Source organism: Vespula pensylvanica, chromosome 16 (genome assembly GCF_014466175.1).
Source record: "Vespula pensylvanica isolate Volc-1 chromosome 16, ASM1446617v1, whole genome shotgun sequence".
NCBI lineage: Eukaryota > Metazoa > Arthropoda > Insecta > Hymenoptera > Vespidae > Vespula > Vespula pensylvanica.
In genome coordinates, this window is record NC_057700.1 from 1,035,201 (window position 1) to 1,056,177 (window position 20,977).

At 32.4% G+C, this 20,977-nt stretch overlaps 1 protein-coding gene and 1 long non-coding RNA gene across 2 annotated transcripts in view; both read right to left on the reverse strand.

Moving 5' to 3' along the window:
* Positions 1–1,571: 1,571 nt before the first annotated feature.
* On the reverse strand, positions 1,572–8,196 carry LOC122635005 (zinc finger protein Xfin-like). The gene is made up of 3 exons (XM_043824692.1): positions 6,564–8,196; positions 6,028–6,199; positions 1,572–5,630 (listed from the first exon to the last, which is right to left on the reverse strand). Exons 2-3 carry the CDS (start codon positions 6,100–6,102, stop codon positions 1,704–1,706), a joined length of 4,002 nt encoding a protein of 1,333 aa, XP_043680627.1. The 5' UTR covers positions 6,103–6,199; positions 6,564–8,196; the 3' UTR covers positions 1,572–1,703.
* Positions 8,197–11,359: 3,163 nt separating this feature from the next.
* The window catches only part of LOC122635006, a 13,493-nt gene continuing 3,875 nt past the window's right edge, over positions 11,360–20,977 (reverse strand). The window contains exon 2 of the long non-coding RNA XR_006328536.1: positions 11,360–12,079. This is a non-coding gene — a long non-coding RNA (uncharacterized LOC122635006). The remainder of the gene's footprint in view (positions 12,080–20,977) is intronic.

A 20,977-nucleotide genomic window follows, 5' to 3' on the forward strand; every position in this document is an offset into this window, starting at 1 on the left:
ATTCTTACAAAAGTAATTTAATTGTCTTACTTTCTATTCGTATAGCATAGCGTTAAAATACATTGTGAATATTTTATATTCTACAACGTAATGTTCGACTTACATATGATTCCTAATACTTTTGATAATGAAGACAGTATTGTAACAATATGATGATTTCTTTTCTAAGCTACATCCTAAATTAAACGGATAGATGAATCTTGAAGACCGAGTTAGACCGATCAGAAACAAATTAATTCTGCACAGAATGTTCTTTGACGGAGCAAATGGGAAGTCGTACAGAGTCGATCGGTTTGTTCTCCATTCAAACTCGCACGTCATCAATTTCAACATCGCTGTTCATTGTTCGAGGGATCGGTGGAATCGGCAAAGCTGCGAATGCGATTTGCTTCGGGGCGCAATCAATGTAACGTCTCGCGTGTACGTCGCAAATTCCATGACTGCCGGGCATTAGAGAGCACCTTAGGACAGTTACGAGAATTAGACCCCATCGTCCAAAGTGGAAATAGCAGGAGATAAACTCCGTCTTACGCCTTCAATATTTTTCATTATTCGTTCGATGCTCTGATCCTTCTTCAAGTTCCTTGATCCCTTTGAAAAAAATAATTCACTGTCGTCGCGATGGTCCATGTATCCAAAAATCCAACACAAAATGTTCACTCGTTAATTTCACTTGTTAATTTAACTCGATCGTTCCTCGGTTTACCTCTATCTCTATTAATCTCGTACATGAAAATTTGAATGAACAATATCAGTCGATTATTATAAGTACTTATCATAATCAAATATTTGACGAATCTCTTAGACAAATCTAATGTGACAACGTCGATATAAAAATAAAAGTATTGGAAAATTTCAAGTTTTAAAATGATTCAGTGACAATTTCTCGACGCTAGATTTCTTTGATGAATCGTTTCGTTCGATCTAGAGCAATACCAGATTTTAGAATTGCCATGATTTTTCGTCCCGTCGATATTAAAGCTGCCAAACGGAATACCCCTGGGAGTTACAGAGTTACATTACTGTTTGCAATTATGTATAGAATATCGATGTCATCGCGGATAGATGCCTCTTGAATTTCTCGATAAATATCTACGCAAAGTACGTGTTTGATGATTAATGCTAAAGCTCGTAAGACCGATTTTCATCGTTAAAAACCTTTTAACAAAAAGTGATAAATAAACCAATATTTTTCAAATATTTTTGGTACAAATCTATTATTATTCTATGTTTCGACTACTTCTATCTTTCTTGCCTTATCATTTTAAACAGTAAAGGATATATTTAAAATACTAGTACTATGGTATTATATCTCTAAGATGATGATAAATTTACCCCTTACATATAACCGGGCGTTGAGTAAAATACATTTATTTATTTAACAAAGACAGTTCGATATAAAACGCTTCAATTATAGTATCAAATCCAAATATGATATATATATATGACTAAAGAATATATAACGATATCGAGTATGAAGCAACTTCAAAAAAGAAAGTATATTTAACGAAGCTTCGTTTAAATAAATCTAAACAATATATTATGAGTAATGTTTTTAATATAAGGCGGAAACTTACACGGAAATGATAAAAAATGAAAAGAAATTCTTGTATTAAACATTCACGCATAAATTCTTAGTTTTATTGGGATTATATATAACTTATCGTAAAAATTATATATTACCATTTTGTAAAGTACGAATGTTAAATTGGCTTTGATGAAACATCTTTAAAAATAACACGGGCGTGTAAATGAGCAACATGAGATTCGAGAAGATCAGAGGATTTAAAGTTTTCGTTACAAATGGTGCAATAATATTCCGAAAAAGGCATACCCGGAGCCACATGATTTTCTACGTGTTTTTTTAAAAATTCTGAATTAGCGAAGCGTCTTTTACACTCGCCACATTGATAATCCCCGAAATCTAAATATTCGGCTAAGTGTTCCTTCAAACATACTTCTTTTTCAAAATTGACAGCACATATCGGACACGAGATATTACATTTTTGCAGACTAATGGAAGAAGTAGGATCGCGTACAATTAACATTGGTTCGTTATCGATAACCGTCTTATCGTCATGAATGATTTCGTTAAAATTTACGTTCGTATTGGAATATTTACATGAGAAGGAAACGACTTGTTCAGTTCCTCCCTCACTATGTAAGTGCTTTTGATGACACAATAACGAAATATTAGATATTAAAATTTCGCCACAAATATCACACTTGTAACCGTTCGCCGATTCGTTATCGTCATGATTTAAACTAATGTGTTCGCACAGTATTGACAATGTATAACATCTTCTGGGACAATCTAAACACTGATAATTGCCACGATTCGAAAAATGTTCAACGTGTAACATGAGTTCCGCTATGTTGAAGAATTCGACATTACATTTGGAACATATGTAAGACTTACTCATTTTATTATAATGCAAAGAATTCAATGCAAAATTCGAAATCGGTGATTCTATATGTTCTTTGTTCGAATGTACGTGCGACTGATGTGCTTGAAAATGTGACTTAATGGTGAACCCTTCGTAACAAGTCGAACATTTATATTCATAAAATATTGAGCTATTTCTAAAATGGTATAGTTTGTTATGACGATGTAGCATGTACCACCCGTGGAATATCTTATTGCAAAATATACACGAGAATATATGATTTTTATAATAATACGTATAATGTAACTGATAGCGTTCATACGTGTTAAAAAATAAGCCGCAAACATTGCAAATCGTTTGTAAGGATTGATTAGTGTCACCGTTGGAAACTTTCAAAAAATCAGTCACTCTTTGATTATTGATAGTTACTGCAGTTGCGTGATAATGCAATTCGTGTATTCGAAGATTGTTTTCAGAACGAAAGCCTTGATTGCAAAATTGGCAGTGCAATTTGTATAAATTACAGATGAGAGAATCGTGAGTGGTATTAATGTGAGTTTTCAATAAGTTCTTCGATGAAAAGAGTAGTCCGCAAATTTCACAGAAATTATTGTACGATCGAGCGTAGGTACGTTGGTGTTTGAATAAACTTCCTTGTTTTTGAAACTGTTTCCCACAAACCGAACATGGATATTTCCGATTATTTACTATAGTTTCTATGTCCGGTTTAGACTCATTATTATCGCTAACACCCGATTGTATCACATTCGTATGCGGTATCAATTCAATTTGCCGATACTCGTTAGAATTATAAATGATAGATTCGTTGGCAGTATACGAAGCATCTGGTATTGGTTCTTCCATCAAGTCATTATTTCTAGAAGGAGAAACTTTGGTATTATTACTTTTGAATGGGTTCGTTAATTCAACAAAGATTGTCTGATCTCCTAGCCGATCATATACTTTTCCAAGAACATCGTCATTATTCTCTTTGCGTTCGCTAACCTGATTTGTCAGATTCTCTATTCTACTTACATTTAAATTTTCCTTTGGTTTTTTCCGATTAATAACGTCGATCTCTCGACGTTCCGTCGATTGCGATCGCAGCATGATCTTTAAAGCGTTTCTCTTGCACTTGTATCTTTTTGTATTCAAATGACATTTTATAGTTTTATTCGAAAGAGGACGATCGTATTTCGATAACGTTATTTTGATACAATGTAGCAGCAAATGTTGTTTCAATGATAATCGACTATTGAAGAATTGATAACAAACGCAACATTTGCATACCCACATGTCGTGTTCTTGTAAGTAATGTTTCAATAAAAGACGTTTCGACTCGTATCGTGCTCGGCATATGCTTGATATGTATGCTGTATGATATTTCTTCATGTGTTTTTTCAAACGTTTCTCCGAGATCAGTGACGTCTTACAAATTGTACAAGGAAATGTTTCGTTTCTGCTGTCAATCGTTGCATTTTCATCCACTTCCGGCACGATCAATTCCTTTTTAATTTCTGGCAACTTTACCAAAGATACCTTCACTTCCTTCAATCCAGCAATAGCATTTGCGGAGCGTTTATTTTGAAATTCCGTTGAAACCGACTTCTTCTGAGACGATGAGTTTTCAGGATTCGTAATATTTGCTTTCTTTGAAGATACGTTCTTTCCTATATCGAGAAGGAATCGTTTGAGCAACGATCGAGGCGGATCAGAACGCTTCTTGCGATTCGGTTTAAACTCGGTAGAACGCTTAAAATTTAACGCGATAGATAAGTTTGCTTTACTCTTAGCAATTCGTTTTCTAATTTTTACAGGCGGAGATCTTACAGAAGACTTGTTCGTAACATTAATTCGTGGAAAACTATTCATGGAAGATAACTCGTTACTCTTACTTTTTCGATGCGGTAATCTACGTTTACGCAATTTACGTTTAACTGGTTTTAAAGCCTGAGAAGATGACGTAGCAAATTGCGAAGAATTCGAAGTCAATCTGGTGAGCAATTTATCATCGTATCTTACCAACAAAATGGTACATTTTTTACACATACTTAAAAGTTTTCTTACCTTGCTATCGCTTCGATTATTTTCACGTACGATCATGGGTGGTTTACTATCATTTACCGTTATAGAATTATTTAAAGATCGCAATGCGTAAGGCTTACTATTACTACTATTAGTAATACTATTACTATTAATATTACTACTATATAGGAAAGATTGTTCGAGACAGTCGTCGCCATTAGAAATTCCTAAAAGAGCTTTCATCATGTTCGAATCGACGTGTATTTTAACAAATGGCTGATCTCGTATTTTATTTTTATTTAACTCCTGACTCGGTCGAGATATAGTAGAGACTATTTTATCCGTCGACGACTGATCATTCACTTGATCATCCATCCATTCAACCTCCTGTTTAATTATTGTTAACGCGCTACTATCGTTCCAGTTGTTCAAATTTTCAGATGTATTTTTTGCATCTTCTTCATTAGGACGTACGATGTATTCCATCATTGTCTTCTGCCGCATTCGCTTCTTCTTTAATACACCAGAATATGAAACAGTTGCAGAATGCTTTATTGAAAATGAATCACCTTCAACATTTATACCTATCTCTTTACCATGAACGTGAAATAAATGACCTTGTAACTTTTTTTTCTTGCTAAACAGTCGTTTGCAAAAATGACAACGATATTTAGAAGATTTTGACATCTTATTACTAATCTTTAGTCTCATATGAGAGCAAGAATGCGAGAAGCAACTGGAACAAAAATAATTACTATTTTTGGTATAGGAAGATTTATGAAATTTTAACCGATTCAAATTGTCGTAAGGCAAAGAACATATTTCGCAATAAACAATGCTCTTCTTTCCCATTGTTGCTGATATATTTCTGCCTTGTTTTTTACTGGATGTTCTAATATCATTATCTTTTACTAATCTTTTCCTGTTTTTACCGTTTTTGTCAATTACAAAGGAATCTTTCTCCTGCTGAATATACTTTCTATCTTCAGTTTCCACGTGACTCATCAAAAAAGGCTTCTCTTCGATTTGATTAATTGTTACATTACAAAGGCTCTCAGATTGAGAATAAACATTTTCTTTCCAACTGATATTATCTTCAGGTATATTACTCAAGTTAATATCTTCAGATTCTTTAATGGTTGATATATAAGTATCATACGAGTCCGTATCATCTTTATCACACGGCTCTTGTTTTATCAAGATCTCTTCTTCGCTAAACTAAAAAGTGCAATTAAATTAATTTAAAATCTACAATTTACTTGGAAACCTAATTATTGCTTGCAATGTAAATGTTACGTATTCTGTTTTCATATATCAGCTAAAAATTTCGATGTCATTAGAAGCAAAGACATTATATAACTGTAACCATAAAATCAACTGTCCATTAACCAAAAATATCAATTGCAATAAAGAAAAGGAATAGCTTTATGAAGTAGACATTGTATAAAGGAACTAATTTAGAACAGAGAGATATACGATAACGACCAAAGCTTATTCTATGTTCTAACCTAGAAGAAGAAGGATAACGAAAAAGAAAGAACGGAAAAAAGAAAGAAGAAGAGTATTCTAAAACCATAAGCAATAAAACTCCACTATACTATCAAATATTACTTACTCTAGGTATGTCCATAAAGTCTGTGTTAGTGTTCATAGCATCCAATGATCTTTTGTATTCACGAGCTCGAGCCATATTAATATCTTGGACAAAATTTCACTTTCAAGGATCAATTACTGCGCTCGACATTATAGGGTCACTATCTTCATCACATAAACTTCTTAAAAAAACACTAAAAAAAAAATAAAAATAAAAATAACATATTTATCAAGATATATTCTAATAAAAATACACGTTAATGTTATTTTCTTGTAACGGTTTTAATCTTTAAAGAAATATATACTAATATTTCTATACATCGATATATTAAATAAATATTTAGAAACAAAGTATACAACTTTTGCGTTTGAACATATTGGAACATTCGGTATTTCGATGAAATTTACGATCATATACGAACTACTTTTTATATGCTACTACGATATAATAATTTCTCAGGCACAATTATGTATATATATATATATATATATATATATATATATATATATACACGTTTATATCTACTAAAGAAAATAATGATATAAATAAAAGCATACCTTATTTCTAAAACTAATATTTAACTGGAAACAAGGAAAACTTAGATATATTAACTGCCAGGAGGCTATGTTGCCATTACTATCAAAAGAAATCGCAGCGCCCTCTTGTCGGTAAATAATTTGTCTGTCGAGTGCGACGCTAGTTTACCTACAGAAAACCTAAATAACAATGGCGAATATATTCCTACGTATTAGTTTTTATCGTAATAAGACTCTTTCATTGTCCTTAGAGGACAAATAATATTTTTGTTGTTGTATGTATTAAAGATTAACTATCTCTACTACGCATATACTCGAGTATACCAATATCTCGAATGTTTCTAGGTTACGTATCGTAAGTTCTTCATTCGTAAAGAAAACTTCGTAGGATGAAGACGTGATCGGATCAACTCCGAGGAGTGCTAATATAACAAAAGTAATAGTACATTAAGGAAAGCATAAAAAAGAGTATAATAACGGTAAGATTAACTACGCTCTTATAGGTCGAAAATTTCTTTATCGTTTAAGTTTTGTCCAGATATTACATACATGTAATATCTCACGCGCGCGCACATCACACATACACACAAACAAAATCTACAAATGACCGTACGAAATGAGTCTACGATCTTCAGATAATCTGTATATCAATATTTGATATTTTCTCCACTAATATTACTTTGGAAAAAATCAATATTGGTTTTAGTCGAACATATTCGTTAATCTTCAAGCGATAGAATATAATTTACCGTGAGAAAATGAATAGGAGTAAAAGACCGATTACTTTGAATTATTAACTAAGTACTTTTGAGTTTGTTTGAATTTTTTAACGAAATAAAAGTATAATTGGTTAGCCTCGAAGCAAAGTTGATAGTAGCTTAAAACAGAGGCGAAGCTTCAGCAACGTATTACAGCGATAACAGTGTTCTGCATCCTGCAATAGCGCATCCACCCTCATTGAGTGACGTTGAAACTTCCGTTGAGCGCTGTCTAAGTTCCCTAAGTAATTAAAACCACTTAACACGATTTCACCTAACTTTCTGATATCGCGACGAGCAATCGGTTTTAAATTGTTCCCGTGGGGAACTCCTGTGGTTTGGAGAACATTATAGTGCCTGGCAACACTGAATTGCAAAATCAAAATGTTATCTTGTATCCTGAATACATATATTTTATAAGATATTTCTGTTATTATTTATTACGAGAATATCTTCTTGATAATTATACGACGTTTACTGCAAAATACTAAACACTCCCATTAACAGCAACTTGAAATTTAATAATGTGTTGTAATAATTTAAATAAATTGTACTGATTTAATCGGCTTATAAAATGTTTAAATTCGGTCCTGTTCATGTTGGTTTTTGATTGTTTTAAAATGGGGAATATAAGTACGTATCGTGCAATCGCATTTGTAGTTTGAACGAATTGTCTATATAAATTTTATTTTATTAGCACATTAAACGTCGATTTATAATCTCATCAGCAATAATCTTTTTATGATTTCCGAAAGTCTGTAAATAATCAAACGATTCAATCGGAGTAGTATTAACAGCTGATAACTAAAAGTCAATGGACGGTCGACAATGTAGCTTCCTTTTATAACATCTCAAGGTATTTTTAACTAGATCAAAATTGTTTAAGCAAATAGATATATAATATAAAACGATATACGCGTATCTATGAAACTATTAATGTACTTAACAATCGTTAAAGTTAGTATTAGCAAAAAATTAATCTATAATCCGTTTATAATTTTTTTATCGTATCGTTATTAAACGTTTCATGTGCATGTTCCATTATTCACAAGAAAATAGAATAAATAATGAATATAAATTTATTGTAAGTAATATAGAGCAAAAAAAGATTATACGATTATTTAACTAAAGTCATTTATTAGTGAATAGGCCGAGAAAGGAAAATTAAGAGGATAAGATTGGTAGATTTAGCAAATTTAAAGACGTTGCTACGTGAAAGTGCTTTATTCCTTTCAGAGATCGTTCATCGCAGACATCGGCGTCGGGAATGCCGCTCTCAAATTTTTTTTTTTTTTTTTTTATACTTATATACTCTAATAAGCGACCCTAATTATCGAGTAAAGTATCGTCTGATATTAAAAAATACGCATGTATATGTACATATACAATTACAACACGCGCCAGGACGGCAGGAATCCTGGTCCAGCGAGACCTTAATAATGATTTTAAAACGAAGGTTGAATGTACAGTATACACATTTACACTTATCATTTCAGCAATAACAATTTTATTGTACGTAGATTGCAAAAATTAAATAAAAAAATGACAATGATACATCGCGTATTGGACGGAAGAGCCCAAAACACTGCGCAGAGGTGTGAGAGAAAATAATAATTTTAAATTCGATCGATCGAGGTGCGATTGCTTTTCATCAAATTTTATCTGGTATTCGTTTCTGTCTTTTCTTCCCCCCCCCCTCCCTCCGCAAACGTTATCTCATTCCTTTTCCATATTTTTTTCTATGACCTTCCTGTCCTTCTCCCGCGGGTAAAAGCGATTCCCTTTTTACAAAAAACACAAACGGAGAGAGTAAGTCTCTCGTATTATAAGAGCTCACCGAAGAGGGTTGGAAACAGATTCTCGGTTTGATTAAAAACAATTCGATTTAAAGCATGCCCAGTAATACTAGACAAACAGTATATCGTTATCTTTTTTTTAATTTTTTTCATATAAGATGCTCCTACGTAGTATTCATGGTTTGGTTTTTTTTTTTTGGTATTTTTTTTTTTTTGGTTTTTCATTTTTAATCTTGTCCCTTTATATTACAGTAATTAACATCGTCACATACAGACTTATTCGCTAACGATATGACTACAGCTCCAAACCAGCAGAGCATTTCATTGATGAAGTGAGATATAATAGTTTTACGTGTCTTTTTCTTTAATACATTCTTCTTTTATCGGAGGGAAGGCAGTTTCCGTAGACTTCCCAATCGTTTTGTCTTTCTTTCTCTCTCTCTCTCTCGCTCTTTCCTTCTCTATCCCTATCTTTCGCTTTCTTTTTCTTCTTCCTTCTGTTCTCTTCTTTCTTTTTAGTTATTTCTTACTCTCCCTCCGCGATGATATGCCAATTTATATACATTTAAATGTTTTTTTGAAATTATTCACATCTAATAATAAGTATCGAATAAAATATCCTTCCGTTTTTCGACTCTCCCTCAAACTTATCACTCAAACTTTTCGCAGTCTTTACGTATTACACCCGTTTTCTCTGTATACAGTATATTTATAAATCACCTGCCACCAGCGTCTGTTGAAATTTCCTTTCACATTTCTTTTCACAAGCATTCGCGAAAGAAAAGAAGGAGAAAGGAGGAAAAAAAATAAGGGAGAAAAAAAGGACAGACCAACAAACAAACAAACGAACGAACGAACAAACGAAAAGAAAAGAAAATTTTTGACTCTTGACTCTCATATATGTATGTTAATATATGAATTATTGCAATTCAGTGAAATGCTTTTGGAATTATTTCCATTAATGTTTTGGTTAACGCGTTAGAAAATATTTACGCGCATTATTGGAGGCAAGCTTTCGATGAGTACAATTTTACAAGTTCTTACCATTTTTTTCGTCTCGACAAGTGCGAAAGCAGAGTTTAGTAACAAAATATATGTATATATGTGTAGGTTATATTTCCCACAAAGACCATTTTAACAGTTTTCCCCACGACTTATTTTTCCTCGTCCGATCACCGTCACCCTCCCTCCGTCTCACTTCGCCTTTCTCGGCATCATTTTTTCCTTTATATTGAGGCGCGGATTGCCGATTCGATTGTACGAAGGCATCATGTAGGGAACTATCGAAATGTATTTTTACCTATATATTTATGTATATATACATATCTATACATATATATATATGTATACATATATATATATTTTTTTTACTCGTTCTCATATATATATACATACATACATACATACATACATATGTATACATATATGTATATATATATATATATATATTTATATCTATATTTATCTTTATTTATATTTATATTTATATTTATTTTTATATTTATATTTATACTTATATGTATCAATGATTTTTAATGAACGATTTGACCAACCGATCGATTGAAACGTTTAAATATCTGCTGACATGGGTGGAGAGCGCTCACTTTTTTTTAAAGACTATCAATATGCGGGGATTCCGGCACAAACAAGGAATGTCATAGTACATTATATCAACATTTAATAAAATATCTGAAACATTAACAAATAGACTATATGAGTACTATATGCCTGCCCTTACAATGTATTTTAGCTAATCGATAAGTAGTAATCTCTTTCTAACCAATGGATTTTTAATCGATAAGTAGGTAGGAAATTCTCTTACATCATCCAACTTTGATCCTTTACCTCGAATCCTGTGACCCTAAATTTTCCTTACAATTTCTTCGATTTTTTGTTCTTTTCTTTTTTTTTTTTTCCTTTTTACCTTTCATCCGTCCTTCCTTCCTTTTACTATTTTGTTGTTTCTTGTTTATTATTTTTCTTTTGCTTCTTCGTTCAGCTCGAGAAAAAATCAAAACAATTCTAAATAACACGTGCTTCTTACGCACAGGGTACAGCCTAACAGCTGTTTTGTGCTTTTGTGTATCTGTGTATCTGTGTCTCGTAACATTTAAAGACAATATTACGATTTGTTAAATATCTCTTGATTTTACTAGCTCTGTTTTTTATACTTTTTATCTTCTCTTCTTTTCTTCCCGTTCCCCTTCTCTCTTTCCCTCTCTCTCTCTCTCTCTCTCTCTCTCTCTCTCTCTCTCTCTCTCTCTCTCTCTTGATATTTCCATTCTTTTTCTCACATTTCTTATCCTCAGTTAATAAGCGTTTAACTCTTTCTTAATTGGTACGATTTTATATATCTCGAAATACATTATATCCAATCCCTTCTCCACTCCTCCCATCCGTCCTTGGACACTTTTCTAAGACCTTTTCATACCACATTTTTTTATTCTTCGTTTTCCAACATACAGCGTCTCTAACTGCACTTTTCTTTTCTTTTTTTTTCTTTCTTTCTTCCTTTGCTTCGTTATCTCTTCGCATATTTCGAGGTTTTAGTTTCAAAGTTTAGTTTTTTCATTTTCTTTTTCTCTTTATTTTTTTACTCTGGATTGAAACTGGATTCCAATTTGGCTACGTTAAGTTTTCGCCTCCTTCTTTTTTTTCTTTTTTCTTGATTTCTTTAATACGATTACGATGACACTAATCTATATACGTGATCTCGTGTCCGAAAGATATTCTCGAGGTAACAGTTAAGGCAAAGAGCGACCGAACTGAAAGCCGTCGAGTTAAAGAAGAGATTTTTTTGAAAAGGTTGTCATTAGTAGAAATATATTTGATTTCATTTTCCTTTTTCTATTAGCTGCCTGTCTATTTTTATGTATTCAATCCTTCCTTCAAACGAAGTTTCGGAGACGCGTGATTTTCGTTTTGATGTTCATCAAATAAGCCATGTGATTTAGTCGAGAAGATCGGCTTCCGTTCGTTCACTCTAAAAATAAAAAAAAGAAAAAATATTTTTTTTAAATCGATTAATACTTTTGCAGCAACGCAAGAAATGTCAATTTCATCCACGTTTCGTCAACAAGATCTCGTATTTTAATTCTTTCGACGAATTTTATTTAGAGATACGCCCGGAATACACGCGAGTTCATAAACATTTTTCCGTCATTATTTCGTTAAATTACATTTTGTTGCAATTTATTTACTGTTCCGTACATATATATAACTACCTATATATGCACAACGTAAATAGCCTAGGTCATCGTACAAATAAGTTAATCGATATTATTCGTTGCCCTGAGTGCCTTGGTACCCGGCTTACGAACGGAATTTTCGATACATTGCTTTTCTCTCTCTCTCTCTCTCTCTCTCTCTCTCTCTCTCTCTCTCTCTCTTTCTCTCTTTCTATTTTCTATTTATTTATTTATTCATTTATTAACTCCTTTCTTCTTAATTCTCCCTCCCTTCTTTCGATTCCCACTTTCTCTCATTTCTTTCGATATTCGTTACAGATCTTAAAACGTTCTTAGTACAATCTTATAATCCTTATATGTTTCTATCATATTCTCAAAGGTTCAATCTAACGAAAAGATGAAGAATTCCGATGAATCATTTGTCAAGTAAATCTTGCGCGTTTTACCATTTTAATTACAGAGTTTATCGAAGATTTAAACTCAAGCATCTTTTAGTCTCTTTTTTTGTTTTCTTATTATTCTTTCTTTCTTCCTTTTTTCCCTTTTTTTTTTCTTTTATTTTTTTTTTAATCTTTTTTAAACTGTCAGCAGGAAAGATCGTGAACAAGTAAATTGGAAAAAGTTGAGTCTCTATGCGCGAGCAGCTACAGAATGTATGTAATGTATGTGTTGTATTTATGTATTTATGTATATGTATGTATATGTATATATATCGAGGTGGACGGTTAAACAGCCACAGGGAAAGTAAGTTAGAATTATTTCGGTACGATTCATCTCGAAACAGCGAAATGTATGTACGTGTATATACGTACATGAAATAATAATGACATTATAAAACGGTCGAATGGAAAATGGCAGTGTGACGACGGTTCGTTACAATGCGACGGTGCATAAAATATGTGTTAATATATGTCAGTGTTAATGCATCTGTTTTGTGTATCATATAATGCATATGTAAAAAATAGAAACTTAGAAAAACTTCATTTCGGAAACATCGATATAAAATAACGCGAGATAAAATCGAGAATCGTAATGAGATCGATATTCGAGGTAATTTCGTATCTCTTATCTTTGTTTTTTTCTTTTCGTTTTTCTTTTTTCTTTTTTTTCTTTTCTTTTCTTTTCTGTTCTTTCTTTCTTTCCTTCGTGTATGTCTCTCGTGTGTGTACGTATAACTTTTTTTTCCCTGTTCCTTCTCTCTGCTTTTTTTTTCTTCTTCTTCTTTTAATTAATTAATACGAGAAAAGGAAAAAAAGAAGAAAGAGAAAAATGAACTCTGCGAGAAGCGGCCACGCTAGTACAAAACGGCGGGTAATAATGTATAAACATCTTTAAACGCGTACATTATTCACAAATATTCTTCATCGTTAAGTATTTTATTTTATACAAATGTATGCAAAGTTCTTATCTTTTTTTTTCTTTTTTTTTCTCTTTTTTTTTTTTGGTTGTCTTTGATTTTATTTGTTTTTATATATATATATATTTTTTTTTTGGTTTAATTTTCTTTTTCGTTAACTTCTCTCTTTTTTTTTTCTTCTTCCTTTTTCTTTCGATAAAACGAGGAAATCGATAATTCGACCTTTTGCATTCATAATAAAACATCTCCTTATACCCTTCTTATACCCTCTCATTAATCGGCATAATGCGAAATTTGTGCTGCGCTTTAATAGCCAAGAAAGCTTGTTAGATTCGACGCACGAATAAAGTTTTTTTAGTCTGATTCTTGAAAAGGGTCTCGTTTTATGTATTATACCACCATTACAGTTTTTTTTTTTTTCATTTTTTCAATCCTTCGTCGCATGCTGATACCGACAAATGATTGCACCGATATATATGTGTGTATGTGTGTGTGTATGTGTGTATGCGTGTATTTTTTTTATTCTTTATTTATTATTAATTTTTTAATCGTGTCTTGCTTGCTTGCTCGCTCGCTCGCTTACTTGCTTGTTTGCTTGCTGCCAATGCGATGACAGAAATGCGTCGCTTATAAAACTTGAAAAGCGAATGTAATGTTCCTTGAGTTATTTTCTGGTTATTTTTTCTTCTTTTTTTTCGTTATAAAATGTCCGCGATCGTCCAACAGACGTCCAACAGAGAGAAAAGAAATTTGCCTCGTACGACACGCAAATACGCGTGCAAGTTAAATGCACTTACGTGTACACGATAGCATATACATTTACCCTTGTTAAAATTGTTTTTATTCTGAACACTTTGTCTTATTTTTTCTTTTTTTTTTTGTCTAATCACTTTTCCAGGATATTCATGAGTATTTTCTTTTTCTTATGTCTTTTTTATTTACCATTCTCTCTCTAGTAATATATTTTTTTCTCTTTCTTGCATGTGAACGAGGTTGTGTATGTGCATGTGTATGAATAAAGTTCTTTCCTTGCACACGTTTTCACGTTGATAAGCGTATTCGTGCATTTGAATAATTTCTTTCTCTTTATCTTATCTTATTTTATCTTATCTTATCCTTACTTTTTTCTTTCTTTCTTTCTTTCTTTCTTTCTTTCTTACTTATCTTCCTGTGTTCTTTCAGTATCATCATGTTCCACTGACTAAGGCGGTGGGCGCGTTTTCTTCCCTTTTAATGCTTAAAACGTAAGGAGATTTGAATTTGGGCCAGGTGGCTCTTAGCGTAACCCGGGGCAACTCGGCAGGATGTTTTTCTGAGCTAGTACCGTTAAAAGTTATAGTATCTTTTTTTTTTTTGTATTTATACAATTTCTTTAAATATATCCTGTAGTAATTTATCCTTCCCCTCTATCGTCCTCCTCTTCGTATTTTTTTTTAAATTCATTTTTTTGTTAAAATGCGTACAAACGGAGATGCGGAATCATAATATGTTTAAGTACTGAGGGAGACATGGCGTCCTTGAATTATCGATTATTATTATTCATTATTCATTATTCATTATTATTATTATTATTATTATTATTATTATTATTATTATTATTATTATTATTATTATTAATTCATTATTATTCATTATTATTATTATTATTCATTATTATTCATTATTATTTCATTATTATTATTTTTATTTATTATTATTTATTATTTATCGTTTATTATTACTGTTATTATTTTACTATTTATTTTTCATATTATTATTATTATTATTATTATTATTATTATTATTATTATTATTATTATTATTAGTATTATTATTTTAACCGTCCGTTCGCTTTCCCTCTGTGAGCCTTCACTATCGCGCGTGTGAACGTCGACACTTCCGCGCCTAGTCCCTTTTCTCTCTCTCTATCCCTTCTCTATCTCTCTATCTCTCGCTCGATTTTTCTTCTGTTCCTTTCCTATCATTCGCTTTTACATTTATTTTTTACGAAGCTATTTATTTTTTTATCGTCTCGGAAAAATGTCGAAAGTGACTCTCATCCTTTTATTCTCGCAAAAGCCAATTATTACGACGTTGTCCTCATTAAATTATTCTTTAGTTGAAGCATCACACAGCCAAAAAATGAAAAGCACTTAAAACAGTGCTCAACACTATATAAATGATTTCTTGATTAATTGTTTAATTAATCAGTTAATTAATTAATAAAACAGATTTTGACCGACTAAAGTGGCAGGGATGGCCGCCACCGCGTGCAGCCGTCGTTACAAATTTCTTTAGCCTACTAAGTAGCTTATTTAAAAGTCATTCGTGTGTTGTGTGTGTGTGTATAATATAATAACTTTAGTACTTTCTACTATCATAATGAATCTTCACTTTTTTTTTATACTTATAGTTTGCGAGCGGCATTTTTTATCTTTTTGTTTGTTTCACCTATTATAATCATTCTGCGTTTTTCGCACGTCGTTAGAATTACATTTAAATAGTTAAATATATACATGATATATGTGTATGCGTTCACGCTCTGACATGTCTTACACGCATCAGACGCACGTATTCACTCAAGCGTACACGCAATCGTACACACACACACACACACACACACATATACGCGCGTACGTATATATTTATATATATATATATAGATATATATATATATACATATATATAATATATATAGATATATATGCATTTACATGTAGTACTTATTATTTCTGTATGGCTCAAAATTATTGAAAACTTCAATAATAACAAACGTTAATTTTTAATTATTACATTAATGTAGTGTTTAATGTCGATCATAATACCTAAATATATCACTTTAAAGCGGTCGGCTCGATCTACGAGCGTTCGCACTCGTTTCTTTCTTTTTTTTTTTTTATTTCTTTTTGTTTGCCTCTCTTTCACTCATTTTCTCGTTCTCTCGTTCTCTCTCTCCCCCGCAATCTTTCTCAATCTCTTTCTTGCTTCCTTTCATTCATTATTTCTTTCTCCTTTCTCTCTCTCTTTCTCACACACACACTTTCTCTCTTTTTCGCACGTTATCCCTCTCTCTCTCTTCCTTTCTCTCTCTCTCTCTCTCTCTCTCTCTCTCTCTCTCTCTCTCTCTTTCTCTCTCTTTCTCTCTTACCTAAATATTACGCTTCGACAATCACATACCGCGAGGCATACGCTCGAGCATCCCCTGCTGTTAATCGGAACATCTCGTCGAGGAGTTGACCTCTCGACCTTACACATCTTTTCACAGAAGGAATCGAATTTTGTCAAGGGAGAAGAAGTGGAATAATTCGCAGCGAATTTCGATTTTGAATTTTTGCTTTTGTTTCTTTTATTTCTTTTTTTGTATATATATATTTTTTTATTTTTCACCCTCTTTTCTTTCTTTCCCTTTTTCTTCTTTTCGTTTCTTTCCCTTTTGTTTCTTTCCTCCTCTTTCTCTTTCTATTCCTTTCTATCTGTCCCTTTACTTATTATTTCTTCGAGACGATCGAGCTCACGATTTATAATTTCATATTCCCGAAAAAAAAAAAACTCTGAACGCTATTCAATATTACCCCGTGTCTTAAGGTTATAATCAAGCGCTTATTGCTATCATTTTTTGTTCTTGTTTTTTTTTTGTTCCTTTTTTGTAATAATTTTTGTTATTTTTTTTCTTTTTCATTTTTTTCTCGAGTGGATTTAAAAAAATTTTTTTTTTTTTTAAACAAGAGGAGAACCTTCCAACCCACGAAGATTGCTTTAGATCCAACGTTACGTTTGCCTTTTAGTTTTTCCTTTTTTTTCTATTTTTTTTTTTTTTTTGTAGTTATAAATGACCCTACCACTGAAGACCGCGTCAGTTCTACCTTCTTATACACGTTTGAGAATTCTTTCGTAGCAGTCTGTATCGAAAATCTAGTTTCTCGCGAGTTAGAAAAAGAGCCAAGTAAGAAAATCGGAGCGTAGGCTAATCAGAAGGACGTTCGATCGATAAGGTTCATCGTCTGAAAGCGTTCCAGTGGTACAGTCATAAATAATATTTCACAAAATCAGACTTTTCCAGACGTTTGATAATGAATCAATTCGCGACTCGATCGTCCTTTATATTCCTTATTAATTTCCGTTCGTAATCGATAGCGAGGATCGCGAGCACTAAACCGAGAATCGAGCGATAATTCGCAGCAGGGGAAGTCCGACTTGAGGATGGGCCGGCACTAATTGTATCTCTTTTTTTTTTTTATTTTCTTTATCGTTTATTATAATACTCGTAGTAAATAATTTTTACTCGTAGCGACTACTACCCAGCCCGATTTCATTTAGCCATACATTTCCTGCTTCGTTTCTATACTCTTTCTTTCCTCTTTGTTTGTTATCTCTCTTTCTCTCTCCCTCTCACCCTTCTCTTCTTTTCCTAAAATTTCCTGTCGACTTTTTTCGCCATTCGTTTTATATATTGAATTTTATTCTTTTTATTCACCATATATTTTTGTCCTTAAGAAAGAGATATTCATTCAACTTCATCCATTTCCCCCCTTCTCTATTTTTTCTCTCCCCTTAATATTTTTTTTTCTTCGTTTTCGTTTCGCTATGTAATTAGTAATACAGCAGCAACGGATCTCTCTCGTATATTTTATATATTTATAATATATATATATACTTTTTTTTTTCTTTTTTTAATATATATATATTCTCGTCTATGTCGCGATTTAGCGGAATATATATCTAGCTTCGTAGCGAGACTAAATTCTTTTTAATTCTAGTTTATTTCGGAATGCATGCTCAACGAGTGTGTCTACCTCTCTTACTTTTCGCTTTTTATCTACGACTACGTTTTCTCGATATTTCTCTCTCTCTCTCTCTCTCTCTCTCTTTCTTTCCTTCTTGCTCTCTTCACCCTCTCGCACCCTCATCCATACACTTTCTCCCACCCTCCCTCTCTCTCTCTCTCATCCCCTTTCATTCGGTATCCCTCTCTTTCTCCCTCTCTCTCTTCTTTTTAAATCATTTTGCTTTCTCGACTAAACGTGTATATACGTTCATATATACTATACGTATATTATATACGTATGTTTATATATAAACGTATATATGTATATTTATGTATCGATAATCGAACGGGCATAATTGAAGAGGCAATGTTCCAAGTGGAGCCAGCGCGTTTTATTGGCAGAGCGACAAGTTCGATATCTCTTTATATATATATGTATGTATATATATATATATATATATATATATATATATATATATATATACATATATATATATAATATATATAATTTTTTTCTTTATTAATTTTCCTCGTTTCATTTTTTTTCCTTTTCTTTCTTTCTGTCTTTCTTTCTTCCTTTCCTTTCATAACTTTCCTGCTTTTAACCTTCGTAAAATTCAACGACGGCGACTTATCTTACGGGTCGAGATACGAGAGAAGAATCACTTTTTATTTTTGATCATTATCACGATATCATCGATTTTAATTCGCAATTTCAAAAGGACGCCTACCATTGATTCTACGCGAAACAACGTCTCTATCTCTTTTTTCCTCTTACGAAAGAAACATTAATACACACACACGCGTTTGTTTTTGCTTTTGTGTTTTTTTTGTTTTGGTTTTTCTTTTTTGTCTATTTTTTTTTCTGCGAACGATTCACAAATCGAATTCATCACGAGAGATAATAACGCGAGATAAAAAGGTGGATTAGAACGCAAGAATGGAAGTCCAATGGATTGTATTTTTTTTTTCTTTCCTTCTTCTTCTTTCTTTTTTATTGTTATTATATGATTTTTTATCTTTTCTTTCGGGGGAAATTCGCGTGCCTGTATATCAAAGCAACGATCAGACGCGCTTAAAATTCGATTAATTTCTCCTTTTTATTTTCTAAACATCGAAGATAATCAATTACACAAATAATACAGAATTCATTCGTCAAAGGTTTTGATTTAGAAAATAAAAAGAGAAAGGACGTCGGCGTTTCTCATTTCTCGCGCGTCGTCGAATCAAATCGTAGCTTTTAGACAGGTCGTGAAGGCAGTGCATCGTTGCTGTCAAACTGTCAAATTCCAGCATCGACGAACGCCGATGCGATTTCGATCGAGAGAAGAACAACGAATTCTTATTGGAACCCACGCGAGGGAACGCTCGTAATATTTTTTCTTTTCTTTTCTTTTCTTCTTCCTTTTAAACAATACGACGATAACGGGGTCGGAATAAATTGGATAAAAAATTCGCACTTCCCTAACTGGCAACTCGTCGAACGACGACGAAAACTTTCGTTAGAAATAATAATATAGAAACATTGGCACATTATTCTTGATCGTGGAATGAACGTATCTCTCTCCCTCTCCTACTCTATCTTTCTATCTTTGTATTTGTCTTTCTTTCATTTCTTTCTTTACTTTTCCTTTCCTTTCTTTTCTTATATCTTTCTTCCAAATTTAAATTATTCACTATAATATAGCGACAACGTTTCTATATCACTTTCCTGTATCATGGAACGTTTATTTATTTTCTTTTTCTTTTTTTTTTAATCTTTTTTTTTTTTTCTTTTTCCTTTTTCTTTTTGTTTCATTTAACATCCACGAAGTATCGAGATTCATCAACGCAGAAACTGCGCTACGAGTTTTATGTCCGAGAAAGATTGATTCGATATTCGAGTTGAACAAGGAAAAAGTATCATCACATAGATACACCAAGAAGCGAAATTGGCATGGTCCTGTACTTAACTTCGACACGAGAAATTCTGACACCATACCGTTTCGAGATAAAGGCCGATCTAAAAAGGGACGACGATAGAGAATATGCCGTATAGAAACTCAATACGAAATAATGACGCATCATAATCACAACTATTTCTCTCTCGGGTTTTCTTTTTCCGATTTGTTCTAATTGGTACGCCTCCATTCGAGATAGACGAGCCCACCAGTTGACATTTTTCTTTTTTTCTTTTTTTCATATTTCCACAAGACTTTTGAAAACACACGATTATCGATTAATTGAGAGTCTGCGAAATCGTACTCGCTATCTATCCCTACTTCTGTGTGTACTTCTAACAACTACTTTGCCATCTAGGAGAGTAATGGCGTTTTAGTTTTTAATTTCTTTTTCTTTCTCTAAACGCCATTTTGGAGTGTGATTCCTCTTCTTTAGTATTAACGGTACCAGTAATAATATAGTATTGGTAGTAGTAGTAGTAGTAGTAGTAGTAGTAGTAGTAGTAGTAGTAGTAGTAGTAGTAGTAGTAGCAGTATGGTGATGGTTGTAGTAATAGCAGTAATAGTAATCGTAGTAGTAATAGTAATAGTACAGTAATAGTGTAGCAGTAGTAGTAGTAGTAGTAGTAGTAGTAGTAGTAGTAGTAGTAGT

Coding starts and splice junctions, on each gene's coding strand:
- LOC122635005 (XM_043824692.1), bottom strand. CDS start 6,102: ATGGCTCGAGCTCGTGAATACAAAAGATCATTGGATGCTATGAACACT. Junction 5,631..6,027: donor ACTTTATGGACATACCTAGA/GTAAGTAATATT, acceptor TGCACTTTTTAG/TTTAGCGAAGAAGAGATCTT.